Raw genomic sequence first — 22496 nt, forward strand, 5'->3', positions numbered from 1 at the left:
AAACATCAGAAACCCATTTACAATTGCTTGAATAGGACGAGCCAGATACATATTGCTAGCCTTGCCTAGGTTGCAAAATTTTGGTTTAAGTAATACTCGTGCAGGTTCCTATTACACCAAATGGTCATTATTGAGGTCTTGTTTCGACATTCTTAATGTCAGCTCTTGTTTACCCATTTACCCATTTCCACTCAAACAAATAAAGCGGCTTATTCAAATTGAACTTATTTGTGGTCCGCCATTTTTTACTAAGTATGTTGACAAATACTTTAACATTGACTTTTTTATAACTTTTCAGATCCATAATGACTAAACTAAGAGATAAAACTGAGTGTGGAATGGATTGGTTTTCTGTATATTACAACATAATTTGGATATCTTCATCACTTCTTATTAACCGTATATTTAAAAGGAACATATGGAAGGTATTGAAAAAAAAACAGTTATTTTCGACTGGTTATGTATTTCCTGCTAAGACGGTAGATGGAATGGAACAACTGGGTTGTTAATGGCCATAGGTACGGGGCCTAAGGTGATATTGGGATATTTATTGTAAAAAAAAAGATTTCTTTATTCATCGTAACTTTACAAATAGAATTGAATCATCATCCTGACTCCAGCACTTAGTGCTTAAGTATACGTACCTACTTACACCTATTTACTCCAGTGTCTTTTTACCTGAAGAGCTTCTTTACGCGATCCGGGATTAACATATTGTGCCAGTCTGAAAACCCTAATCCTAATTAGAAAGAGCTAAAACTGTTTTTTTTTTTTCTTACCCTTACTTTTCAACGTTTACCTACACGCTATATTGTTGTAGTACTCTGCTAGAATTCACAACATGTACTTTGTGCTCTTAAGAGCATCATATGACCAAATAGATACATCTTACCATACTTATCTATCTATCTAGACCTACTGGTAACATACCTCAACTTCGAAGTATGTTTGCTCGATATTTTGATTTGCCGAATTTTCATTTGTCCAAACGCATTTTTTCCAAAAACTGTTAAATTTTCCAAACTTTTGAAAAAGGCACCCTGTAGTGTAGAACCATTGGGTAAGGTTAGGTTAGATTGGTGACCCCTCTAAAATTTCAACGGTTTAAAAAAAAAACAATTGAAAACTCGGGAGTTTAACAATTTGGCTTAAAATGTTCGGAGATGAGACACCTAGGCAAGAAAACAGCTATACATTTGTCGACTATCGACAGACCCACTAGAAGCTCTTAAATTAGTGTTTCTATGTTACACCCAAATACTCGTATGGATTACCACATAATAACAATAACTTCATACTGATGTCAATTTTTTTATTAGTATTGGGGAAAACAACATTGAAGTAGATAAATTGTATAAATATATAGGGGAAATAAAGGCACTTAAAAATTAACTCTCCACGACATATCCTAGGCCTAGTTTTTCCGTCTACAGTAAGTATACATTTAGTTTTTGTTATAATTACAGATACTTCACGTTGCACACTGGGTGCTCGCTGTCTTCTTTGCTTGCGTTTTACTTTTTATAAGTATATATGATGCCAATAATCCTGGGTTTAAAACAGTGTCGCTTCAATCTACGCCGACACTTGAGTCAAAAATGGTAAGAACTTCTCTATACACGTCAGCGCCTTCCACTTTTTAAGCTTAGCATAATTTATGATCGTCAACAGCAACATTGCAAATTATCGACTTAAGAAAATAAAAAAAATTGATTCAGAAAATAGTTTGAAATGTCAAAATAGTTATTTTCGATACAAGTGCGAAAAAGAGGAAATTCGAAACGAGTGGCGATAAATTAAAACACGACCGAAGGCAGTGTTTTAAATCGACACGAGTTGCGAATTACCTATTCGCACGTGTATCGAACAACGTTTTACAGTACATATGGCACTTTAAAGTTTCGACAGCGCACGAAAAGTGCTATTTTACGCACTAGTGCGGTAAAGTAGCCCCATTATCTACTGTAAAATATTTTTACAGTACATATGGGGCTACTTTTCCGCACTAGTGCGTAAAATAGCACTTTTCGTGCGTATGTAAAGGGAATGATGTAATTCGCAACTCGTGTCGATTTAAAACACTCCCTTCGGTCGTGTTTTAATTTATCGCCACTCGTTTCGAATTTCCTCTTTTTCGCACTTGTAACGAAAATAAATATCCCCGTATACTGTAAAATATTTTTACAGTATATATGGGGCTACTTTACCGCACTAGTGCGTAAAATAGCACTTTTCGTGCGCTGTCGAAACTAAAGTGCCATATGTACTGTAAAACGTTGTTCGATACACGTGCGAATAGGTAATTCGCAACTCGTGTCGATTTAAAACACTCCCTTCGGTCGTGTTTCAATTTATCGCCACTCCTTTCGAATTTCCTCTTTTTCGCACTTGTATCGTAAATAACTATTACAGTAGGTCACTGACTTAATATAAAAGAAATAGACACACAAAGCAGAACAAAAACGTCAACAAATGTGGATCCCAATGACGTTTCGCACCATTTGCATTGATGATAAAAACGCTTACGTAAATTTTGAGTCAAGATAAATGTTTCGTACAAAAAAGAGCTTAATGTCGTAAGCATTAAGTGTCAAATTTGCATACATAAGTACCAACACTGTTAAAAAATTTAGTCCGATGGCACTAAACGTAACGTATTTACGTCAAGCAACGTCAAACGAGAATAATGAACGAATGGAGTCACTTTGGTACACTTTAATAGGTATGTACAGAAAAACTAATTGAAGTAATAAATAAAACACATTTAATTTAATCGGGAGTTCAAATAAAATTAATTCGTGGTTCAAATTCAAACAAATTTAATTTTTAATAAGTAAGTATACGTCTTTAAATACTAATTTCCTTGAAATAAATTCAACTTATTAAATAAAATAACTGTGTATTTTAGATCTACATTTACTCATCGCATGGGTGCACGGGGACATTTAGGTACTGATTGGATTTTTTTTATAAAGTCCATACTTTATAAAAAAAATCGGGTTATTCCCACTAGTTACCACCAAGTTGATATCAGTGGCAACTACTAGGAATTTTTTTCCCACCTTTTACCACTGTTAACTACTGGGAAAAATAATTCCCACTAGTTACCACCAAAGCGAGTTGGTAGAAATAACCCAAAAAAATCCTGTGGTTGTCACTGTGTTCAGACAGGTTTAGCATTTACAGTTAGTCGATATAAGCCCTTATTGGTTGTCAGAAACAGGGAAATGGGCCGATCACACAAGTGCCGTTTTGCTTTGTTTAAAACTGCATCACCCCTAAGTATCTCTTGCTATAATTAAATAGCAGTCCACTTTGCACGTCGCATAGGTTTTCTTGGAAATCTTGAATTTAATATTATTCCTTACGAATTCCATATAAAAATAAAAATAAATATTGACCTCACATCGACTCATTAGATTTTTGTTCCTTGACATCCCTTCTTTGGTACTAACAAATTAATTTATTCAAAACCATAAAATTACCACCAGATTACATAAATTATGTAATGCTATCCAAAGAACTAACCGAAAGAAATACATTCCATCCTTTTTCCTTGTTTTATCATTGTTATTTTTACATACTTTAACGGCACATTTCGTAATTGTTGACAACTTCACATTTGAGCGTTTCAAACAAGACTAAACGAAAAAGTAACGCGTGATCTGTTTCAACGTTACTTTTGTGGGGCCATTTTTTGCGGCTGATTGGGTATCCAGTTCTTTATTCTATATCAATGCAGTAGGTACATATGGGGCTACTTTTGCGCACTAGTGCGTAAAATAGCACTTTTCGTGCGTATGCCGAAACTTTAGTGCCATATGTACTGTAAAACGTTGTTCGATACACGTGCGAATAGGTAATTCGCAACTCGTGTCGATTTAAAACAGTCCCTTCGGTCGTGTTTTAATTCATCGCCACTCGTTTCGAATATCCTCATTTTCGCACTTGTATCGAAAATAACTATTTCGGGCATACAAACATTCCATTCGGGCCTTCATCAGTAATTCTAGATGTAGGCTGAATATCTGAGAAAACGAAGGCGGCACAGCGTTATATGTTCCATCAGCAAAGTAAAAGCTATCTGTTTAATCTTTGGTAACTTTCAAGTAATCCCGTGTTAAATTCGAACATTCTCATCGATCCCGTCATTGCGTACCAAAAAAAAACTGCCAAACAAACTTTAATTTTGAAGTTTTTAATACTCGCTTCTTTTGTTTAAAAAGTCTACTCTGAACATCTTTATTAGTAGGTAACTAAAGTGAGCAGCAATAGTTGCTAAGCGGGCGAGGTGTGCAAAATGATCTTGACGGGACTTTATTGTTAAGCGAATAAGAGCACGTCAAGGTAATTTTGAACACCTCATCACCCGCTTAGCAACTTCTGCTGCTGACTGTACCCAGTGCCTACATTTTTAAGAGTAAAACAACAAATAAAACCAAATAATGCTTTAATACTAACTAATTATTATACCTAAAGTTGAAAGTGTCCGCATTCTCTTTGAATACAAAGGTTTAATCGGCACCCAAAGTTACGGCGTACTCTGCGTAATAATCCGTCACGCATGGCCCTTTCTTTTAACATTTTAAATGCTACCACTATCCGAATTTCTAAATCTTCGATTGTGGTCACTTCTGTTGAATACACCTCCTCCTTCACAAATCCCCACAAGAAAAAGTCGAGGGGCGTCAGATCTGGAGAGTGGAGACCTCGGTGGCCATCTTTGAGGTCCAAATCGCCCTATACCGGTCTTCAAACATCTGATTTAAACGGTTTCTTGCCTCTACAACTGAATGTGCCGGTGCTCCATCTAGTTGGAACCACACGCATAGGAATCTGTCAAGACATATGCCGTCCACGTAATCGGAAACAAGCACATTTAATAACTCCAAAAATCGACCACGATTTAGCATTGCGTCAATAAATATTGGGTCGATAATGTTATCACCATGAATACGTAGGTCACTCGATAAATTTTGAGATAAAAAAAAACTATTGAAGATATTAGTATTATTTATTTTACATTTTTTCAAAATACTCTCCATTACTCTCTATACAAAGTTCCATTCGTCTGAACCAACTTTGGAAGCACTTTTGCCAGTCTTCATCAGATACGTCCGAAATTGCTTCTTCATATGCAGCCACGGCTTCTTCAGCACTCGAAAAAAACTTCCCTTTTATTTTTTCTTTCACCGCCGGGAACAAAAATAAATCGCAGGGAACTAAGTCAGGACTGTAGGGTGGATGTGGTAAGGTTTCTATCCCAGATTTCTCAATAAACGCCTTTGTTCTGAGCGACGTATGTGAAGAGGCGTTATCGTGATGCAGCATGATTCCCCGAAGTCCAGTCTTTGGTCTCCTCTCTCGCACTGTTTTGAAAACTTGCGGCAATGCTACTGTAGTATACTAATCAGAGTTGACTGACCTATAATTTTCCAGCATTGATGTTGATAAATGTCCGCCCCGTGAAAAGAAACTAGCTACCATTTTTTTGCCGACGTTACGAGGTCTTTGTAGTTTTGTTGGTAACTTTCCCTCTGAGAAGACCCATACTGACGATTGCCGCTTGTTTTCCGGGTCATATTGGTAAATCCATGTTTCGTCACCTGTAATTATTTCCGATACACGCCGCGATGTCCCGTTGTCGAATCGTAGACGCATCTCACGACACCAATCTACACGAGCCTGTTTCTCAGTATCGGAGAGCAAACGTGGTATCCAACGACAACAGAGCTTCCTTACTCCAAGATGTTGATGTAGAATGATGTTAACGCTCTCCGAACTGACGCCTAAGATATTCTTCATGTCCTTGTATGTTATTCGTGGATCTTCTCGCACCAACATTTCAGTAGTCCACACGTTTTCTGCAGTTACTGCTGTTTGCGGGCGACCACTTCGGTGGTCATCTTCGAGGCTGGTTTTACCCCTTTTAAATTAGTTGAACCATCTAAAAACTGTTGCCCGTGAAGGAGCAGAATTTCCTAACGCTGACTGCAATCGTTGCAAACACAATTGTTCAGATAAACCAAATTAAAAATCATAAAATATCATAGCACGCAAATGTTCGCGGTTAAGCTCCATCGTTTCAAAGAAAAAACGCGGGTACCGTTTTAGAAAAATGACTGTAACATATTCACTTTATAAATTGGAGCGAATCGGCAACTTGTGTTCTATTTTTAAATAAATTTGCTTTTTAAAAACATATAATTCAGGTGCGTTCCATTTTCGAATTTCGAGCATCTCGACTCTCAGACTCACGTATGTGGGTTTCGTAAACTCCAATGGTGGTAATTGTGACGGTCTGACATGCCATTTCGCGTAAATGTGCTTTCATCCGTCCAAAACACATCATTAAGAAATCCAGGAGTTGCCGCGATTTTTTCCTGCAGCCACCGACAATAATACTCAAACCTTACTGGTTTATCGCGAGGCAGGAGTGCTTGCACCTTACAAATACAAACCTTAAAATGATGGCATTTTTCCCGTTTCAAGACCGAATGTACCTTATTTCGGTGGACGTTAAACAGACATTCTGCTCGTCGTAAACTAGATGTTGGAACACGTCTACAATGTACAAGGATTTGATTTTCTTGTCCAACCGGTAATTGACGAACATTGCGCTTTCACGTTCAGTTCTTGGGTCCACTCGCCGATTGTTTCGAATTCTTTCTAAGGCTCTTGTTATAGTACGAGTGTTAGTCGGATATGGTCTATTTGCTCCGAATCTTTATTTCTCTGTACGTTCTTAATGCGAGGTTAGGATTTCGGTAACATTCACCGTAAATTAATTAATTAGCACAATACCTAATGAAATGCAAATAATAAATAATTAAATCTCCAGTATAGACTATTAATTCACTCCATGAAGAAAATATCCTTTCGGCCGCGTATGTAACCGAGTTTTGTAACCAGGTACAAAATAAGAAAATTTACTCTTTTCTCATAACCAGTTACAAACCAGTAAAAATATTTAGAGACTTAGAAATATTTTAAATAGTTACCATAAAATAATTTCTGTTCTTGTTTTGTATTTCGCTAAGTTAGGTACCTAAATAAATACCTTACCTACGTACCTTTAATTCTTGTTTTGTAACAAACCTGTTCACCCTTTCGATATAGAAAATTGAACTAAGTACCTAATATAACTTGTTAAGTTTGAAAATAATTAATTTGAAGTACTTACTACGTTGAATATGTACCTATAGTTGTAGAGTTAATGAACCCCATTCGCTTTGCCGGTGAGTATACATAATTATTGTCAATGGCGATAAGACAACTTGAAATTCTTTACGTAATGTTTCCTCGTATTTAACAAAATTTGGCTCATCAAAAATAATGCGAAGCAGTGTTAAGGTGCAACTATTGCATCTTAATTAGATGTGTAGATATTTATGTAATGACAATATTTTCTATATTGTTAGATGAGTAAATATAAAACTACTTAATTAAAAACTTGTTATAGTCGAATATAGTAATAAGTCTGAAGAGTAAAATTATTAATCGTCAAAGGTATTTTAAGAATTGGTAACAAGAGCTGATTATTGCATCCTCTAAAAATGCAATGATCAGGATTATCCAACGCTCTCAATTAGTGATGGGTAGGACATCAATTTAAAATGAGTTTGTACGAGTACCTCATTTTCTAAAATGAGGTGTTACAATGTCTTACTTCAAATGAGGTGAGGTACTAGCATATTTTCAGCGTCGACTATTCCATTAATTCCAACAGCAACAATTTTTTTAAATGTATATGCATATTTATGTATTCATCACTTCCTTTATAAATAAATAGTAATATTTAATTGGAGTGCAATTCTGGAGGTCAAGAATAGAACTTTTAGGAAAAAGATAATTTTAGAATCAAACTAAGAACAAAGTACCTACATACCACATAGCAACTTAATTTGCTGCTTTTATGAAACTTTTTTTAGATTTCCAAAAGATGCAATAAATTTTAAACATAAGTAGTTTTCAGCTTATCAAGCCATCGAAACCCTAAAAATATTGCAATATCAGTCACGTTTTAAAGATCTAAGAACTGCATAAGTAAGTTTGTAATTCCATATAAATATATGCTATTACAAAGTTACTGTTGCAGTTCCTACAAATAGTAGGTAAAGTAAAGGTACACTACAATGTATGTACGATGTGAGTGTGTTTAGTTATGATATATGTATACATAGTATGGGTATTTGTGCCCGAAAAGAGGGACTGTCTACAAAAAGAGATGAGATCCCATCAAAAACATTACATGTAAAAAGGTGCAAGTCTCGCAACGCTTTTATTACAAAAAGTTCTGAGATGTAACGTGAAACCAAGTCGGTTATTTTAATCAGTACCAGGGGGTGTTAAAACCTTATCAATAAGATATCTTTAATTTGTAATACATAATAATGACTTGGCAATCGCACATAATGCTTTACTCGTACCGTACTCGTAAATATGTGTAATGCTCAAACTGCAATTAGTGCTAGCGTTATGTTCAATTAGAATTATTTTTAATAGGTGACGATGATCCTTATGTCATTATGCAGCCGTGCGATGGCCAACTCATTATACGTATTACAAATTAAAGATATCTTATTGATACGGTTTTAACACCCCCTGGCACTGATTAAAATAACCGACTTGGTTTCACATTAGCATTACATCTCAAAACTTTTTTGTAGTAGAAGCGTTGCGAGACTGCACCTTTTTACATGTAACGGTTTTGATGGTTATAATTGACTAAAGCAGACAGTTAAAATTCAGTCAATAAAATATCGACAATATTATCGACAAGTCCCTCGCACTTCTACGTTTACTTAGAACTGACATCATCTCGTTCACGGACAGGGTTGTCTGTGTTTGTTCTTGTATTTGTGTGAATATAGTTTATGCTAGTGTTTGATAATTTTGTCGTGTGCGTGTGTAGCGACGCATGCAAAAAATGCATTAGTGTTTACATTATTTGTGTGCGTTCCTCGCCCCTCGCGCCGAAAACGGCAGAATTTTTCACATAGAAATTAGTGCGTGTCACCACTCCATATTGGATTATTCCTCCGAGTCAAAAGTACTTATACGTTGTTCCCTTTTAATAAAGACTTGATCTCTTCGCAGTGTTGGCAAAAAATCAATTCGAATTGACGATTGAGGATTGACCGATCAATTCGAATTGAGGATTGACGATTGACGAAACTAATTCTAAATCTAGTGATTGAAGATTGACAATTACTAATCGTTAATTCGAATTGATCGGTCAATCCTCAATCCTCAATCATCAATTCGGATTGACGATTACTTTGTATGTACCTACCTGTCCTTTTTATTTAGGCCATTTTCCGAAACTGACCAAATGCGTTCAAAAGCGGTGTCTGAGTTTACCAAAGGTTCCGAAACATGTTTCCGACGGCAATATGAAGGATGCGCTTTTTGGAACATTTTCGGGACTTTCCTTGAAATTAACCGATAGCGTTCAAAATCAATATCTGAGGTGCCCAAAGGTTTCGAAACTTGTTTCCGAGGAAAATATTGAGAGATGTCCTTTTTTGGGACATTTCAAGAAATTACCCGATTGCGTTTATAATCGATATCTGAGATAATCAGAGGTTTCTAAACATCTTTTCAACTGCAATATTGAGGGCATCTCGGAATATTACCATCGGAAACATAATTCGGAACCTTAGGGTACCTCAGATATCAATTTTGAACGCAATCGGTTAATTTTTAGAAACGTCCTAAAATGTCCCAAAAAAGGTCATTTCTCGGTATTGCCATCAGAAACATGTTTCGAAACCTTTGGGCACCTCAGATATCGATTTTGAACGCAATCGGTTAATTTTAAGAAATGTCCCATAAATGTCTAAAAAAAAATGAAACTCCGTCTGTATTGCCGTCGGAAACATGTTACGGAACCTTTGGAAATATCAGATATCGTTTTAAAGTGCCAACGATCAATTTAAAAAAATGTCCCGAAATGGAAGGGACATCTTTCAATACTGACGTCGGAAACAGTTTTCGGGACCTATGGTCGACATCGATTACGAATATGAACGTAATCGGCCAATTTCGAAAAATGACCCAAAAAGGGACATCAGTCAATACTGACATCAGGAACATGTTTTCGAACCTCTGGGAACCTCAGATATCGACTTTAAGTCCAGTAAGTAAGTCCAAAAAAAGGACACCTTTGAAAAGTAATCTTAGGGAAGGGTTAATCTAGATTGAGAATTGATTTAATCCGAATTGAGGATTGATGCGTTAATTCCAATTGATACAATCGGATTGACGCGTCAATCAGAATTGAATCAATTCGACTGGATCAATTCGGATTGACGCGTCAATTCGATTAATCAATCCGGATTGATTTAGTTCAGATTGATGCCAACACTGTCTCTTCGTTTGCCTAGCTACTTTTGAAGTACATACTTTACGAAGTCAATGTGTCCTTAAAATAAACTTAAAACTTAAATTTAAAAATTTTGTTTATTTCAATTTCTCACAAAACAAAAAGAATTAATCCTTAATAAATACAAATAGTTTATGCTTTAATTAAATAAATGTGTATGGACAAATAATTTCCAAGCAATGCCCGGTTGTTATTGTGGCGTCTCCTCCAGCTGTCACTGTCGACGACTTGCCACATAATTCTAACAGATGGCGTTAGTGAGGTAGAAACCTTCGAGACTTGTAATTGTCGCATTCTATTTCTATGAGAAACCTACATCGCACTTACGGAGTTTCAAATGTCACTTCTATATATACTCCTTCTGACTATCTCTCAGTGGACTTCGGTCCCCAGGCATAACACCCGCCTGGAGAGAGTACTCTCTATTGCCCTCTCTCTCTCTCTGCCTTCACTAAATTATCATGTTTTCTTTCAGTTCACCAATAGCTTTATTAATTTCTTCTTCTATCTCTGTGTAATTTGTGTTTTTTCTACTATTTTTGAAGCTTGTATTGATATTGTATATTTTTGTTTCCTTTTCCAGTACATCTAAAAGTTTGCCAATATTTGTTTTTTTTTTGTCCCGATACTTCTATTAATTTTATTGTGCCACCCTTCCAGATAATTTGTGGTTCTTATTGTTTCGGTTCAACAGCCACATGTCTTAGCAAAATCAAACACCCTTTTGTTGTACCGTTGTTTTTTGAAGTATTTGTTGAAACGGTCCGATGTCATCTTCTTTTAGACTTCTTGATATGACATATTCATATCCTCTTTGTATATTCTCTTCTGGCAAACGGGCCAAACCAACGCATCGAGCAACGTGCCTCTGCTTTACTCTGGTTTTCATTTTCTTAGCTCTACGGAATACACCGCGGTTAAAATGATAGTAACACCCTTTTACGATTATGTTTGGAAACACTTTTGTCCCGCCCGTTTGGGTCCCGCAAGGGAGTATCCTTGGCCCAATTCTTTTTATAGCATATTTAAATGACTTAACACATATTCTCATACATAACGCAGATATTATTTGCTACGCAGATGATACTGCTATACTATTTCACGGTGACTCGTGGTCGCAATGCCTAGAGATCGCCCAGAACGGTATGGAATCGGTTTACAGTTGGCTAAAAAGTAATCTACTAACTCTCAATACTACGAAAACTAAATTTCTTTGTTTTCACAAAACTGCTGCCTCAGAGCCGTCAATCCGCCCTGAAATAAGAATACATGATATAAACTGCAAACAAGGTACACCTTCTTGCAATTGTATTGCAATTGAACGAGCATCATCTATAAAATACTTAGGCGTGACACTAGATGAAAAACTTAATTTTTCTAACCACATTGAATCAGTATCTGCTAGAGTAAGAAAATTAATTTATGTGATGAAGGAACTAAGAGATGCAGCTGACAGGAGACTACTTAAAATGATATATACTGCACTTTGTCAGCCAATTTTAACTTACTGCATCACCGTATGGGGAGGGGCAACTAGTTCGGCAATGATTACCCTAGAAAGAGCACAGAGATTTTTACTTAAGGTAATCCTTAAAAAACCCAGGCTTTACCCTACAATAGACGTGTATAGGGACATGGACGTGCTTAGCGTCCGTAAGCTTGCTATCATTAGGTTAACAATGATAATGCACCGTGAATTAGTCAAATCAGGATATGGAACTTCTTATAATAAACGTGTTTTTAAGCTGCCTGTTCCCAGGACAAAAACTGCTTTTGCAAAAAGATTTCAAAACTTCCTTTTGCCATATATATATAATAAAGTAAACAAAGATTGCGATATTAAAAACTATACTGCTAGCAAAGCTAAAATAATAGTAACTTCTTGGATAAAAAATCTTACTTATATTGAAACAGAGCAGCTAATGAAGACAAATGATTGGTAAAATCAATAGTCTAACCTCTCGGTAGGCTTTTAATAATGGAAATTTAACCTTCACTCTCGCTACGTCTTATAACACACACACACACACACACACATTCATTCACACCACAAACACACCTCACATGATTTATACAATAGGTAAAATAGTATGAATTAATATTAAACTTATTACTCTACCTAAATTGTGATTATTCCTGTTAGATTAAGCCTGTTATCATAATTAAACATATTAGTTAGTACTAGATGCTTATTAGAAAATAAAACTTCAGCGTAGGATGTAGGTAACTCAATGTAGTAATGTTTTTCAATTTGACTACACAATACAGGCGTAGCCTAGTGTGGCAGTCATAGGTTAAGTAAAACCTGTAAACTTTTTGGCAAATAAAACTATTTTTATTTTTATTTTTTATTTTATTTTTTACTTGTCGGACAGCTATCATTGCCGCAACTTCATAATCTAAGGTTATTTTTTGCGGATTAAAAATTTCACCAGCTTGCGATTTTATTAAATGGTATAGAATTGCATACGTCTTTATTTTTTTGTTGGGTAGCAGACTAAAGAACAGTGGCACAATCGTGTTGTTACTTTCGTTAAATCCGTGTATTGTATAAAGTTGCTTAAAGCATGATGGACATGATTTAAATGTGCCATCAGCAAATATATGATTGTAATTCGTCAAATCATCTTTGATGCCTTTGCAGCAAAACACAATAATTCTCGTATTGTCATCATCTATGTAATCCGCAAGGAGAAAATCTTTGAATTTCTGTGGTACCACTACTTCACAACATTCAGAGTAATTGTAACGTAATTTAGGAGCACCAACAATTTTATTACGTTCATTGTATAGCCCCGTCTTAATAATTTTAAAACTTGGAACATCATATAGCAAGTTGAAACCCTTATCTTGCAGTTCACAAACCATATTATTTTATTGTTTTTGTATGGGTTCGAAGTTACTACTTGTAATTTTGTTTCAGTTTATCCATTTTTTCAAAAATTATATTTTTATTCTCATCCCTGCAGCTATCATTATCGTGCCCATTCGTTTTTAATATTTCATTCCTTATACTTAACTTGACACTCCCTTTACATCCTTTTTTGGTACCTATAGCAGAGCCAAAATGAGCTTCCATCTTTATATATTTTTCTGCGATGAAATCGCCGTCCATCGTGAAGTACACCACCTCTTCTTGTTGTAATAAATTTTAGTATAGGGTGCACATTGCAAATATCGCTATCACAAATTACTTTTTACAGAATGGAAAATTGTAATAGAAGATTGCACTTTATCGATGACTATCTCAATGGCATATATGTGACAATTACTTATTTATCATAGAAATAATGTTATCTGTATTGCCAGTACTAATGACATACAGAAAAGAGAATCGTTGAAACGTAGAAACCTACTTGACGGTTTGTATAGAACTTGGTTACCAACAACGAATAAAAACTGGAAAAAAAATAAGAAAACATAATGAAATATTCTTAGTTTATAACTGGTAACAAGAAAAGATAAATCTTTCTTCTTTGGTAACCTAACAGCGGTTACAAAACATAATTACAAAAGCGGCCGAGAATGTTAGTTTGTAACTGGTTATGAGAAAAGAGTAAATTTTCTTATTTTGTATCTGGTTACAAAACTCGGTTACATACGCTGCCGAAAGGCATAATATTGTATAATTTGGTTAGTGGTTACCTATATAATTAGGGATGTTATGTATTAAGTTATGTTGCAGAGTCTCGACTTAGATCTTTTAGCAGAGTCAATGAGTACACCTCCCATACTTCACATACTGACGTCACGGAGCAAGGAAGAGGTAAAGTCCATCAAGCATCACGTATCACTCGTTGCTGTTTAAAAACGTAAAAATAACGGAGTTTTACATCCGAACGAGAGATATTAATAAGCTGGAAACTCGTGTTCATCTTCATTATGGCGTTCTGTAAGGTTGTCTTAAGTCACAGGATCAGGTGATCTCGTGTGTGCGTCTGAAGTTGTTCAAGGTCAATGTCCAATGTCACATAAATATCAAGGTATATAGCTCTATCGATGTCTCCGTCTAGGTAGACCATTGTAGATAGTACTTAAGTTCCCACCATTGCTTTATATAGAGATATAAGATATAATGCTTAACCGTTTTCAACACTACAATTTGCAGGTCAAGTTAAGTACTGACAGCGCTTTGATAATAACGTCTAACACTTTTTTTTATTTATTCCGTGCATTCGTCGTGGACAAGTTGTTGAGATATTGTGTATATATTACCAACGCGCAACTTCATTTAGTTTATTGTAAGTATTTGTAAAAATAACTAAATGATAAATTTAGGTACCTAATCTTCTCAAACATGCGCGGAATTATTTTCTTTATGTTCGTGATAATAGACTGTATAATGCCGTTCTCGGCCTCGCCTCACCGCATGTCACGTGCGCTACGGAAAGCTGACTCGTTCGTTACAGGGGCCAGGGGCAGGGCAGCGCTTCATACTTCACCGACCTCTACTATTAAATGGTCTTTCAATAAATGTCGATAAAACAAAATAACGTTATAAAACAAGTACATATCAATAATTGTATCGAGACTGGGCCCATAACTTTTAATAAACACTTTGTTTTAGTTGAATCCAGTATTTTCTTTCTGTGGCCAATATTTTTTACTTCTCTATACTTGGACAGTATTGTGACTATCCCATTTACTATTTTGATTTTCGTCGTGGACTATTTTACGTTTGTAAGTATAATATGTAGTAAGTATAATATATGTATACTATATTGTGCCTAACTACGAAATCATCGTGCAATCTTTCATCATGTAATGGCTTATAGTTATACATTTTCTGTCACTGATTCAAGACAAGGTGTATCTAAGTAGTAATATAATTGATCTTTTTTTCTTGTGTTAGCTTTGTTTGCTCTACGTTAATTTTGACGATTTTATTTAGTGTTATGTATTTACTGACTTAATCTTAATTGCTGTAGTAACAGTATTAAGTGATTGAATAACTTGTATTTATTTTAGGTAATCACTTATCAATGCCTGATTGAAGTTATAGTTTGTGAGTGGCAAGTACTTAAACGGTGGCATGCAGCAGTAATATTGTATATTTTGTCAAATTTATATCAGCAAAAATGGTTTACAATAGTAAGTTCATATCTGTGTTCAGTTGATGAGTCAGTCAGTAAAGACATACCCCCTTATACATAAAACTTTACGGGCCTGATTTAGATAAATTCTGTTTTATCCCTTTCTTATTACAAATACTTATATAAGTCAAAATTGTGTCTTAAAATAACTGCTGTCTACGTTTCTCTATTAATCTGCTGGTGCTTTATTTCATGCATGGTGTAAAATAATTTATTTTAAATACAGTCAAAATATCCTATTGCCCATTTTTTCAGATCTGTATCTTGGTAAGTATTGAACATACAAAGTATTGAGCCTAGGTCTCCATTTTCAAGCACTAACAGTGCCATTTCACGAAATAGTTCTTGCGTTTGACGGATTCTACCAGTTTCAGCATACAAAGACACCATTTCAAACCTTTGTATGTTAGTGTATGGATAGAGGAGGCATTTTACCGTGATAAGTAATCGAAATAATAATGTGTTATGTAAAGAATCCCATGGTTGAAAAATCTATGATGATTTAGAAAAGAAAGTCCAAAAATTAGATGTTCACAAAAATTTCAATGCCGTTTTCATTATATATGCAGCCAGGTATTTAAAATCGTAGTTCGCAGATCTACCTGTATCAGTTATCACAAAATATATTGTAATTTTTGCGCCTTACCTACAAAAAAAATTGTAGTTATGGGTACTACGAAAACGTACCTAATAATATATTGTTTTAATTTCAGAACAAATGGCTCATAGCATACGGGATTCGTTCAGCTACATTAACTGAATTATTAATAATAACCTTCTTATACCCCCTGACTAGACTCTTGGAGGATATAACGTTCCATACTGGGATTGCTCCTTCTTTAATTGCTGTTATAAGCTTACGACTCGTGTGCTTAATTTATATTGTAAGTTATTTGTATTGGATTGTTTCTTAAAATAAGACAGACACGGCTTTGTTTTATATAATGCAGTGATGATACCCGTTATGACCATGTTTGGTTATGGAAAAATAAAACTAGTACAGGAAAAATATAATGACACCTCTGTCTTAAAACTTTTTTTTAATTATCAAAAGACATTTTCTAATTTAAATTGCAATTTAAGCCCTTTTCTAGGTGTTCATTATACATGAATATTATACTTGAAATATCTATGAAATTACACTAAAACACCTTCTTTTAATAAAACAAAAAATTTTAAAATCGATTCACATCATTCAAATGATAAAGAATTATCTCTGAAAAACCAACATACATGTACACATCGCGCAAATGAGTTAGCTTATTTGCCGATAGATAGACATCACGCTTAGTATGGGTACTTCTGGTCAAAAGTCTTTTGTGATTATAGTTACATGAGAAAATTCAAAGTTTGTACGGAACCCTCGGTGCGCCAGTTAAACGAACTCGCACTTGACCAGTTTTTTTTCTTAACTATTCATCCAAGCCGCAAACAAGGTGTTCTGTTAGTATTTTTTTACTAATCAGCCGATTAAATTGCCAACCAGGTGGTCAGTTAGTACATTTTTCCCAACAAACCAATTAGAAATGCCAGCTGGTTGGTCGGTTAGTATATTTTCTCCCAACAGGCCAACCAGCTACACCAGCTGGTTGGTCGGTTAGTATATTTTTCCCAACAGGCCAACTAGACATGCCAGTTGGCTGGTTGGTTAGTATATTTTTCCTTACATACCAATTATAATTATTCAGTATTTATTAATTCTATGGGTAAAGAAACATTTATATTCTTTGGGTAAACAAACTTTATATTCTTATTATGATAAAAAAAACATTAAATAGTTATTCACTTCAAAATTTGGCTAGACTACTTAAATTTATAGTAAACTTATTTCATTTTATGCAAACAATGTCCTACAGAAATGTCTCCATTCAAAAGCTGCTTCTGGGAGTGGAATTGTGGCATTTACCAGTACTCACTGCTAACGGTTAAATAATCTAATTGATAAGTAAATCAATACTAAAGTAATAGATAAGAAATCTATTCTTGTATCTACTTCTATATTTCAATATTGATAGGTATGTATAACTACTTATTAATATTAAGCCTTTTTTTAATGTGAAAACAATTGGGGAATTAACACTACTTTCACATACATAAGGGCTTTCAATAGAAACTTTTTTTGATCATGATCGGTTGATCCGTTTTGGAATTTTCTTTTTGTCCATAGGATGGTTAAAAATACCCGTTTTATTATACCTTTTATGACAAACGGGCGACTACAAAACCCTACACTTGACATGGCCCGACTTACTCTTGGCCGGGTTTTTTTTAATGTAAGCTTGGTTGGTGTAAGTAAGGAAAAATATACTAACTGGCTCATCAGCAGGCATGTCTGGTCAATCTGCTGGGAAAAATGTACTAACTGACCACCAGGGGCCTACCTATTGCATAACATTTTACAACTCATAATACAAGCGGACGCCTCTTTTCATTCCCTTTTATTAGAAAGAGACTTCCGCTTGTATTATGAGTTGTAAAATGTTATGCAATAGGCCCCTGGTTGGCAATTGAATTGGCTGATTAGGAAAAAAATACTAACAGAACACCTTGTTTGTGGCTTGGATGAATAGTTAGGAAAACAAAGTGTCAACCTTACAGCCAGGGTGTAGGTCAGGGTTGCCTATTATTAACCAGCAAACCAGATAACCGCTTGGGAACCGCTGGTTGAAATGTCCGGTTAACAGGTTGGTAATAGACGCCTGATACAGCCTAAGATACGCATTCTTTTATTTGAACACTTAATTGGAGCATCGACTTCGTACTTTTTTGAATTCTTATCTGTTTATTGTATCTGTTAGCAATAGAGCACTGTATGGTTCAGCTTACTATCTTTCCGATCGACAAAATGTTGAATTATAATTTTCAACGATAGCTCGAAAGTTGTTATAACTTCATTAACATCCCGAATTTTACAGACTAATAATTCTAATATTCCACATGCAGTACTTATCTATTTAAAAATAGCACAACAGCAGTAGTAGGTAATCACTCGCTCATCTCACCAGAGTACTTTAAGATAATACATACATAGCGCAAGACTTTTGTTTTAATTTTATCTATATGTATGTAAATGAAAAACTTTTTTTAAATTGTACCTATGTACAATTTAAAAAAAGTTTTTCGCTACGTAACTTTAATGGCTGCATTTTTTTAGGTTAAGTTTCTCATAATAACCTCGCCATCTCTTTTCGGAATTTTTTTACCACCAAAATGGAAAACAGCAATAACTTATGTATTGGTTTTACTTCTGACAGCTGGATTACTAATTAAATTGTATAACATTGTCGTAATTAAAAAGAAGGTATGTACGTTACGTTACCTGTGAAGTTTTCTTAATCTCTAGTATTTACACATTGACCCCGTCAAATTAGCCAACTTTATCTTGGATATCTACTTATAATCAAAATACATTTATAAATGAATTCGTTTATGTAAAACTGAATGAGACAGGAAGCAAGAAAAAAATATTAGCCTTGATTTTTAATTGATTAGCCTTCATGTTTTGTTGAAAAAAGAGTAAAGTTGGCCAAGTTTGACAGTATAATTGTTTAGAATGTATGGATTTATTATACTTCCTACGTTCAACACGTAAAAATGTTCTGATTTACTTTGGCTATGATTTAATCCACCACCAAACTGAAACCACCTCGGCAGATTATACGTTTGGTCATAATAAATGTGTTACTTAACAAAATTCTACTCAATTATTTCTTAAAATCTGTTACCTACCTAAAAAAAAAATAAAAAAAGTCTTTCGCATATAATATCAATAATCAAATAAAAGTATAGGTAATCAAACAAATATGACCTAGATTACAAAATAATAGACGTATGTTTTAATGGCTCTAAGTAACAAAAATTTTGTTTTTAGAGTTGGAAGCTGATATTTGTCCCCGTCAAAGATTGGGGTCCATTTGATTTGTCTTTGAGGTTATTAAGAAAAAAATATGATTCCTCAAAAGTAAGTTTATTTACCTTTTTTAGAATTATTTAAGTACGAGTAAGTACCTTAAGTTTGAGGGCCTGACATCGTAAAATTGTCTGTAAAATTTGGTCTTTTTTCTTATTTTTCAACCGAAATTTGCTTAAGTAGCTGACTAAAACTCTGAAACATAATTATGCACTGATGATGATGATGATGATGAATAGTTGCAAATTAATAAAACGGTACTTTATTATTTGTTTACAGTATGTTCAGTCACAAGCGCCAAGAGACCTGAGTAGATACTTAATCCAAAAAGCTGAACCGAATTCATATAAGCTCGACCTGCGGTATGGGCTATCGCCAAAATCGATGTTGTATGTACCTGCGTCCAGGAAACGATACAAGTAACCGAATAAAAAAATATTATATAAGTGTCTGATTTTACTAAACTTCACTCATATAGGTACTTCAAAGGTATTTAAATTAATTAACCAAATAAGAAACAGTACAGGCCAACAAGAAAATGTAGAACTAAATTAAATAAAACGGGACTAAAACGCACCATAGTGGCACCACTAGTTGAAGAGCTATTAACCCACTATCAAGTTATCGTTTTTTTTAAATTATGTTATTCATACGAATTAACTATGAATAAATGAGTTTTACTTTTAAAATTCTGACGTTTATAATTTAGTATTTTGGTTTACGTTTAAAATATTCAATTTGATTAATAAACACCTAATAGCCATCATGACATCAAGGTAGCCAAATATCAAGTTTCAAGGTCATCTGCAAGAGGATTAGGTTTTTGACCTATAAATTTTATTTAGGTAATCTAACAACTAGGTAAGGTAAACGTCCGGGTGCTCGACATTTCAAAGGAAAATATTTATATGTTTCGTGATATTATGTTCATTTACACATCTATACAAAACATAATATTCATCTCTTTTGGGAGATGTGACCTTTACTTTTGTTAAATGCAATTTGTTTTATATAGTGACCATATCAACATTCTCAAAATGAAATAAAATGTAAGTCAATCGGATTGTCCGAGCAAATGTCACGTGCTTTTGCTGGCAGTCCTAAAAGATGTCATCTGAGTATGATTGAGGAAAAATACCGAAAAAGATGTGATTGTGTTCCACTTCTTCGTCATTTAAATTGACCTCCGTATCCGGAAGCATCATGAAAAACAGATCCACAGATTGTTTGCCACTTACTGACATACTTGAACAGCTGGGAATAGCCACCGTAGTAGTTCTGAATAATATTATTTTTTTAATTTAAGTCAGGCAAAAAGGCCCATATTACATATACCTTACAGACTAATATACATATGTATTTTATAAACTTAAAACTAAACACTATTTATGCGACAAAACGGCGTGGCTTCGTTGAATATACCATACCTGTCGACAACTTGCAATCAGATTACTGGTAGCTATGTTTTTACATGCGTCTATTAGAGCCAATTGAAGTGTGTGTGCAGCGCACCTTACTATACCAATTTCACATCCACCATTTTCCACTACATACTTGGAGTGCGGTATAGTCCAAGATTACACAGGTCCACCCGCCATCCTGACGGCATCGGCAGATGGCGGGTGGACCTTTTTTGTTAAATATCTCGTTTCTGGGAGAAGTACACTGGATGCTATTAAAGGTACACTAAAGTACACCGAAAGTACAATATGTTTATAAATATTTCGTTCAAATTCGCTGAGGTCCACCCGCCATCCTGACGCTCACGATTTTTTCTTAGGAATTTGTCGGGTGAGAATACGTTTGTGCCATACGCCACTTACATTGCACAGTGTGGGATTTTGCCTTAGTTGCGGACATGGTGTTTTTTATGATTCTATTTGATAGATATAATTAAATAATACAACTTTGGAGAAGAAATATATTTTTATTTCGCTTAGTTTAAAATTAATTGAAGTTTTTGTGATTTCAGGGAAAAACTAAGTTTTAGGTCTCAGTCCTTAACCAGACATGTATACATGTATTGTAATCAGATGTGTTATATTATAATAACACCTATCTACATAAAAATAAAAAATATGTAGATACTGTATCTTACAAGTTATTTAGTTTTTAATGATTTTTATAAAAATAATTGTTCTATTTCGTCTTTCCGTTGGGGCGATGTTTTTTACTTTGTATATGTGCACAATAAAGTCGTTTACAATATCAAAAAAAAATCAGATGCCTAAATAGCAGGACTTTAGAGATCATTTCTAAAGTATTACTTAATTTCTATGGAAATATGGTTGTCACATTGCTGGCCCAATATTACAGGGTTTGATGTTACATGAAAGTTAAATGGAGATAATAAGCTTTTAAAAGCGGCCAAGTGCGAGTCGGACTCGCCCATGAAGGGTTGTATTTAGGGGATTTATGACGTATTAAAAAAAACTTACTTACTAGATCTCGTTCAAACCAATTTTCGGTAGAAGTTTACATGGTAATGTACATCATATATTTTTTTTAGTTTTATCATTCTCTTATTTTAGAAGTTACAGGGGGGGGGGGACACATTTTACCACTTTGGAAGTGTCTCTCGCGCAAACTATTCAGTTTAGAAAAAATATATATTAGAAACCTCAATATCATTTTTGAAGACCTATCCATAGATACCCCACACGTATGGGTTTGATGAAAAAAATTTTTTTTGAGTTTCAGTTCTAAGTATGGGGAACCCCCCAAAAAAAAAACTACTTACTAGATCTCGTTCAAACCAATTTTCGGTGGAAGTTTGCATGGTAATGTACATCATATATTATATTTTTTTTAGTTTTCTCATTCTCTTATTTTAGAAGTTAAAGGGGGGGCGGGACACATTTTACCACTTTGGAACTGTCTCTCGCGCAAACTATTCAGTTTAGAAAAAAATGATATTAGAAACCTCAATATCATTTTTGAAGACCTATCATAGATACCCCACACGTATGGGTTTGATGAAAAAAAAATTTTGAGTTTCAGTTCTAAGTATGGGGAACCCCCAAAATGTATTGTTTTTTTTTATATTTTTGTATGAAAATCTTAATGCGGTTCACAGAATACATCTACTTACCAAGTTTCAACAGTA

At 34.6% G+C, this 22496-nt stretch overlaps 1 protein-coding gene across 1 annotated transcript; it reads left to right on the plus strand.

Moving 5' to 3' along the window:
• The first annotated feature begins 14063 nt into the window (after positions 1-14063).
• LOC134661847 (uncharacterized) lies at positions 14064-19825 on the plus strand. The gene is made up of 8 exons (XM_063518056.1): positions 14064-14153; positions 14496-14640; positions 14955-15067; positions 15356-15478; positions 16194-16385; positions 18635-18781; positions 19352-19441; positions 19670-19825. Exons 1-8 carry the CDS (start codon positions 14064-14066, stop codon positions 19811-19813), a joined length of 1044 nt encoding a protein of 347 aa, XP_063374126.1. The 3' UTR covers positions 19814-19825.
• The last annotated feature ends 2671 nt before the right edge of the window (positions 19826-22496 follow it).

This window comes from Cydia amplana, chromosome Z (assembly GCF_948474715.1).
Source record: "Cydia amplana chromosome Z, ilCydAmpl1.1, whole genome shotgun sequence".
Classification (NCBI taxonomy): domain Eukaryota; kingdom Metazoa; phylum Arthropoda; class Insecta; order Lepidoptera; family Tortricidae; genus Cydia; species Cydia amplana.

Bases quoted from the DNA above. Each gene is read 5' to 3' on its own strand.
- LOC134661847 (XM_063518056.1), top strand. From the start codon at position 14,064: ATGTTGCAGAGTCTCGACTTAGATCTTTTAGCAGAGTCAATGAGTACA. The intron at 15,479-16,193 runs GTAAGTTCATAT...TTTTAATTTCAG, and splicing joins AGCAAAAATGGTTTACAATA to AACAAATGGCTCATAGCATA. The intron at 19,442-19,669 runs GTAAGTTTATTT...ATTTGTTTACAG, and splicing joins AAAAATATGATTCCTCAAAA to TATGTTCAGTCACAAGCGCC.